We start from the raw sequence: 7,030 nt of genomic DNA, 5'->3' as shown, positions 1-7,030 counted from the left end.
TTGCTACTCGGCCCGAATCAGTTTTCTAAAGCGTTTTTGAAAAATCGCTTACCCCACCTTTAATGGTAGCAAGTGAGATTTATTATGTACAATATTTACTCAAAATGTACTCAAAAACCTTAATGACATCACAATGTTTAAAGGACTAATTTAATGACAGAAAGTGAGATTATTAATATTCATTTATAAATTATTATACACAATATTCACTCAGAAATATTAGAAACTGAAAATGTTTATTATCCACTGGCTTTTTGAGAAACTGGATTGACTAATAGATACATTATTTTAATTATATATTTATACTGTTACAGTGAACTCCTTAATCTACCAACAGCTTTGTCAAAACATAAACAATTTCAGCAAAGCCAATTTTAGCAAATGTTATGTAAAATTGAATTGAAATTTCACTTGCTATCATTAAACTCCATATATACACACATATCTATATATATATGGAGTTTAATGATAGCAAGTGAAATTTCAATATATATATATATATATATATATACTGTATATATATAAATAACAGAACAAACTGAAACAGACTAAATCCAGAAGAACTGTGGCAACGTCTCCAAGATGCTTCAAGAAACCTACCTGCAAAGCTGCAGTACTGTTAAATGTTTTAGGCACTTGTGTAAAAATGCAATAAAATGAGGATGCTGTCAAAAATAATGTCATGAATAGATTTTCAATTAACTGGTCAATTAACTTCTATTAACTAAATTAAATCAACATTTGGTGTGACCATCCTTTGAACGGGGTCATTCTTTATGAATTCAGTTATTATTGTGTCTTGTGGAGTATATATAAACATCTGTTATGTGAAATAGCTTATTCAGGAGAGTACTAAATAAAAATAGTATGCAATTTTCATGATCCCTCTTATTTAGTTAAAATTATTAACATATTTGCATATTCTGCAAGGGGTATGTAATCTTATGAGCACAACCGCATATATCAGAGACAATCAACATAAAATTTATCAAGTATTAGCCTACATTGATTTGCTAGTTAATTAAGCAGGCATGGATTTCATCTGACAATATTAAAATAATATAATACTGATATACAGTAAATACAGCATATACCAGTGTTTCCCCTGCCATTATATTAGGGGGGCGGCCCGCCATCCCAACGGCACCCCCAGCCCCCCTTGAAGGTCAAGTTAATTCAAAAATGTTTTTACTTTTATTTTCTCTATAGCGCCAGATCACAACAGAAATCATTTAAAAGTTATTTTCTATAGAACAGGTCTATACCTTGTTCTTTTATTAAACAAACTAAATAGCCTTATGTTATTTATCTTATTTACACGACGGCATGTCATTTCTGTCTCTATGTTATGGTCGCGCTCTCTGTATCGCGCACAGCGGAGATCCGCCCCGATGCGCGCGCACACACAAGGTTGTTCAGTAGAATGTACGTAACAGGCTACTACTACTACTAAAATTATTAAAACCATATTTGTAAGGAATAATCATACAATATATCTATATTAATTCTTCAATGTTTTAATTGTAATATTAAATCCCCTTTATTTTCCAAAAAAATTAAATGCGTTTAATTTTCATTATTTAAAAGATAAATTAAATGAATGTTTTATGCCTTAAAAAATGTAAAAACATTTTAGAATTTTTTTATTAAGATTTTTTTTTTTATTTGTTTTACTTTTTGATTAATAACATTTAATTTCACCATTAAAAAGGAGTCCAGAAAAATTTAAACGGAAAAAATCCGTAAACCTAGGGGAAACACTGTATACTGTGAACTGCAGTAAGTGAACTCTCTGTATGCCGGATGTTGTGCGATTAGAGCAGGTTCAGAGGTGTCAGGTGATCACAGAGTGATCTTAATAATACATGTGAGGTACGTGGGAACACTTCCTATTATGTTTCTTCTCAGAAACTCGTAATTAGTTCATTGTAACATCTCCTCAATGAGTGTGAGGTGATATCTGAGAGTCTAGTTTCTTGACACACTTCTACAACCCTCTTCATTGAGAGCAAGGGTCGCAACGCTACTAAAACATGCGCTTGCAATGTGTACAGCTCTGTTGATTATAATGGATGCGTTCTATCAGGGCACAAAGTTTAGCTTGTTAGCTTCAACATTTCGCCTTAACAACAGGAATAAAGTTACTTGTCACTTTTTGGCCTAGCACAGTAATTATCAGGCATTCTGAGATGTGCATTGTCACTTTAAATGGCATGCCGGGACAGATTGGAAAGCTTTTCACTGGATTGATTGACTTGCATTCTTGAAACTCGAAATGAAGCTGCTCAGATCTATAATGCTAAATGAGCTATTCTCACGGCGCTGAATGAGACACATGATTCATAGCTGATGCGGCTGCGCTTCCTAGAACAAAACCATTGAGCCCAGCTGTTCCTGTCCTCTACATCTGGCTGATATAATAGGAGAACGACAGGAGCTATAAAGACCCTTGAGAATGTTTTACCACGTTTATTCTGTGATAAACACATGTCCAACATACTGAAATGTCCTTGGTTGCGTTTTGTGAAATAATGTAAATAATAGTGCAACAACAGTATTTAATCAAACAAAAACTGAGAGAATTCAACCTTTACTACGCTAAAAATGTATTTCTTTAAAAAAGTGGGATTTCTCAGACATCCCAGTGCTTACAGTTTACAACACAATCTACAACTAAAATGATTATGAACAAACAATTTATTGATATAGAAGCATTAAATCAGCAGTTAAATGGTGAGTTCACCGATTCTCGACCAGCTTTGTATCGTTAAAATCTCAGTAGTAAGTAAACAAACAATGTGTATTATTTTTCTATGTCACCTGCACCAAAATATCCCATTTATAAGTCTTCTGACTTTTGAAGCTCCAGGGCTTTTTTATAAACTACAGATTGTTTTTCTGCATTTTTGCATGTTTTGCCTGTTAAAGGCAAAGTGTTGAAAATGCTAATTCACTGGAAGAAAATTGAGCTAAAAAAGCATATGTATTGATATAATATTTGTTTTTATTACTTATACATAAATAATATATATTATATTTATTCATATTTATTACACTTATACTTTTCTTGGTATTAATAACGAAAAATACAGCTTTGTATTGCTATAATATAGCATTGTCGATAATATAAGTAAATGAACAATGTGTGTTATTTTTCTGTTTTGCCTGCACTAAGATATTTTTTTTTGTCTTTTCCTACCTTTCTTTGCCACAGCCCTTTTTCACTGTTTTTTCAAGCATTTAGCACCAGTTTCTTTTTTTTTTTATTGTTTCTATTGCATAGACTGACAACTTTTATTATAATTCTATCTTGCCAGCGGTGAATTACCCCTTTAATAACAGCTGTGCTTGTGTAAAAATGAGTGATTGATCATATAATCAATGACTATGGAACTCAGGTTGATGTAAAACTGTCTGAATGTGCAATCAATCAGCGTTCGCTCTCCACACATAACGTTCAAATAATGACGTTATTGAATCAATGACGTCAATGCCAATCAGTTCGGAAACCACATGCAGCAATTTTCAACACAGGAATTTGCTTTAGGCTACTTTCCATACAGCTTGTGTACCTATTACCTATAAAAAAATTATTGCTTTTCAATCAATCCGTATTGAAGATTTTGTTCGCATTAAAGGTGACATATCATGAAAATCTGACTTTTCCAGGTTTTAAGTGCTATAATCAGGTCCCCAGTGCATCTACCAACAAAGGAAACGTGAAAAAGATTAACCCAGTAACTTTGTTTTGATAAGCCTTTTTCTGCAAGCGTCTGAGAAAACGAGCGCGTCTGATTTCGCTCCCTTGGTGACGTTGCAAAGGGATCTCATTATAATATTACCACCCCTTAATCTGTAAGTTTCCAACCACAGCGCCGTCATTTTGATTTCACAAGCGACAACGGTGTACCAGTTCTAATGCCATGGCGAAAGTTTGAGCAAAACATGCTAACTCTTCTGTCATTGGCTGCACAGACGAGCACAGAACACTATTTAGATCTAAAATAAACATGCAATTTATTTCCCCGCAGTATACCTTCACAGACATAACTGACTGTTTTTGTAACTCATGTGTGTTTTTAACGTAAACTTGTGTGTGAATGAGAACTTAGTTTAGTACTCACATGCGGTGACAGCCGCTTTCTGTACGTGTGCTTCAGATGCGTGCACTCAGAAAACCGTATATCAGAAGTTTAAACTCATATTGTTTAAAACACATGATTTCAGCGCGATAAACTTGACAATCAGAACCATAACAGATGTTTTTAGCAGGTACAAGCTGTAATGGCGCAGCTCTATTCTGGAAAAGGGGGCGGGGAGCAGCAGCTCATTTGCATTTAAAGAGACAGGCCCGAAAAACAGTGTTTCTGCTTCCACTCAAAATAGGCATTTTCAAAATGATATAATAAATGATCTGTGGAGAATTTCGAGCTGAAACTTCACAGACACATTCTGGGGACACCAGAGACTTATATTACATAGTGTAAAAAGGGGCATAATATGTCTCCTTTAAGGACTAAATAAAGTGGGGTGAACTATATTTAGTGTCATGAAAAAGATGATTCTCCAAGGGCTGAATAACTGGCAAAACGGAATCCTCAATTGCACATGAATGAAATCAGTTCGGTTTAAATCATAAAAACCTTCCTGTATCTGTCTGGTTTCTGAGAGCATGCATGCTAGACGTCTAACAAATGTACAAAACATCATTCCACTATGCCACTTTTATCCATCATGTTTGTTCACCACCTGCTTTGAGCATTTCAAATTTTCATTTTGAGTCACACTGACTCATATGTTTGTGCCAAAAGACAAAAGTTGGTAAATAATCTGTCTAGAAATATGATGCAACAAACTGACTTTTGTTTAATATGTTAAATAGTAAGTATCTTGTCATAGATCAGTTTACCAAACATGAATGAAATTCATCACCCTAGGCAATGAATATCCATGCACAAGGAGTCAGATGCACTATTTACTTTTGAGAAGGAGAGAATATCGAACTAGAATATGCTGGCATCTGTCTAATTTAGTGGATTGCAACCCACCAGTTGAGAAGCACTGACCTGAGGCAAGCAAGGCATCAATTTAAGCGGCCTCATTTCAAGCTACACGGCTAGTCTAATGAAACCTGCTTTCTAATGTAGGCCAACTCACCCATATCTGCAGTTTGATTCTCTTGTCGTTCTTGTAGACAGTTTTGACTTTGAAATCGATGCCCACCGTGCTCACAAACGCTGACGTGAAGGAGTCGTCAGCGTACCGGAAGAGAAACGACGTCTTTCCTACACTGCTGTTGCCGATGATCAGCAGTTTGAACATGTAATCGAAGTTCTGGTCAGATCCTTCTTTCTGTGTCGCAGCCATCTGGAACGAGAAAAGACGCTTTCGAACAAACAGCTCCGGCAACACAGATGTGCATTTTATCTGCACCAATAAATCTTCAAAGAGCTTATATGCATCTATTATGGAGCTATATTTCATAAGATAGTGGACACTAATCAAGCAATTTGAACAGAAGTTTAACAACAGTTTAACAACAATAAAAATCTAACACTAAACTGCTATTTATTAACAGAAACATTTGGATTAATTAAAGTCATTTGATAATACTGACATTGTTATTATTTTTGATGATCGATATTATCTTTGTTTAATTGTCTGCTAACCAGTGTAGAAGCATATTTTAATTTCTCTCTTTTTTTATACAATTATAATCACACTACAATATAATCATGAATAATAACACTAATAACAATAATCTACTGTATTTACACTGTTTTTGCTATCTAAATTTGTAATTTTGTACTGTATTACGTTTTTCTGCTATCCAAAATAATCTAAATCATTTTTTGTAATCAAATTAAAAATTAATAAATTAATACATTGTAAAAAAAATCTAAATTTGTTGTAATATATATATAATTTTGATTGTAATATCATGCATATCTAAGGAATAACTGCGAAAAACATTTTATACATATAGCCTAATGTATATTTATACAAAATATCAAAATTACAATGGCGTTTGCAGTACAGTAAAAATTGTAAGATTATTTGGGTAAACCGATTATCGGTCTATAATTATTTGAAAATATAATGAGACCTAACCCTATTTTTTTTTAAATATGGGTACAAAAAAGCCAGATTTGACATATGGTTTAAATAACAGTAAAGATTAAACTTGCGAATTAGCTTTGAAAAGTACAGACCTATTGATCTTCTACACATTACACGTGCAAACAAACGACATGGTTAACACTACATAAGCCTACAATAAATCAAATATCACATTTTATTTACGCTTGACATTAATCAAATTTAGAGCTTGTCATTGGCTGAAATAACCTAGAAAATCATCCATAAAACCCATCCTCAAAGACCATCATAAAAATACAGTCAAGCTGACAGTCTTTTAATTATGATAATGATCAATGTAGAGAGAGGACGCGATTTAAAGCTATAAAATGCTTTAGTACAGGACTATTCCCCGAGCCCCCACATTACAGAGGGTTAGGGTGTGTTTCCATCAATTACAAATATCCATTTTATTCACCCTTACGTTCATTTGATCATAACGACAGATTTAATTATGGTGAGAACGAGGTTAATACGTTACAACAATCAATTGTGATACATTTCGCCTCATATTCATTTCTTTACAATTCGGAAATGCTCAGGAAAACTGGAATTACAATGAAATAACTTAATATTATAGAGCCACATGTGACAACAAAAGCTTCCAAAAGACCAGTTCAAACCTGCATGGATCCGTCCTGACGCATCCTACCGAAGCCCAAAGATATTTGGCACGATAATTCAGTCGGTTCCCGGTGATGCTCGGATCTCTCCGTGTCCTCTGAGCATCAGCATCCACCGCTCCGCTGTGCGCGCCAACGTCACTCAGTCGCGCTTGCCGCTGGGAATTGTAGTTTTCTCGAAAAGAGCAGCTTTTTGTAGTCCTAAAACCCGGAAGACACTTGGTGTTTTCGATTGATTATCACATTTCCAGCTTTTAATGCACAGTAAA

The 7,030-nt window shown here is 34.3% G+C and overlaps 1 protein-coding gene across 1 annotated transcript in view; it reads right to left on the bottom strand.

The window, feature by feature from the left end:
- Positions 1–6,872, bottom strand: part of LOC107653585 (ras-related protein Rab-3C-like) — a 25,305-nt gene extending 18,433 nt beyond the window's left edge. The window contains exons 1-2 of the mRNA XM_016440362.1: positions 6,762–6,872; positions 5,158–5,367 (exon numbers count right to left, since the gene is read on the bottom strand). Coding sequence (XP_016295848.1) covers positions 5,158–5,367; positions 6,762–6,785 — 234 coding nt within the window. The 5' untranslated portion in view covers positions 6,786–6,872. The remainder of the gene's footprint in view (positions 1–5,157; positions 5,368–6,761) is intronic.
- Positions 6,873–7,030: the final 158 nt, after the last annotated feature.

The sequence above is a fragment of the Sinocyclocheilus anshuiensis genome, unplaced genomic scaffold, assembly GCF_001515605.1.
Source record: "Sinocyclocheilus anshuiensis isolate Anshui unplaced genomic scaffold, SAMN03320099.WGS_v1.1 scaffold269, whole genome shotgun sequence".
In the NCBI taxonomy this organism is placed as follows: Eukaryota; Metazoa; Chordata; class Actinopteri; order Cypriniformes; family Cyprinidae; genus Sinocyclocheilus; species Sinocyclocheilus anshuiensis.
This window is presented reverse-complemented; position numbering and strand designations above follow the sequence as displayed.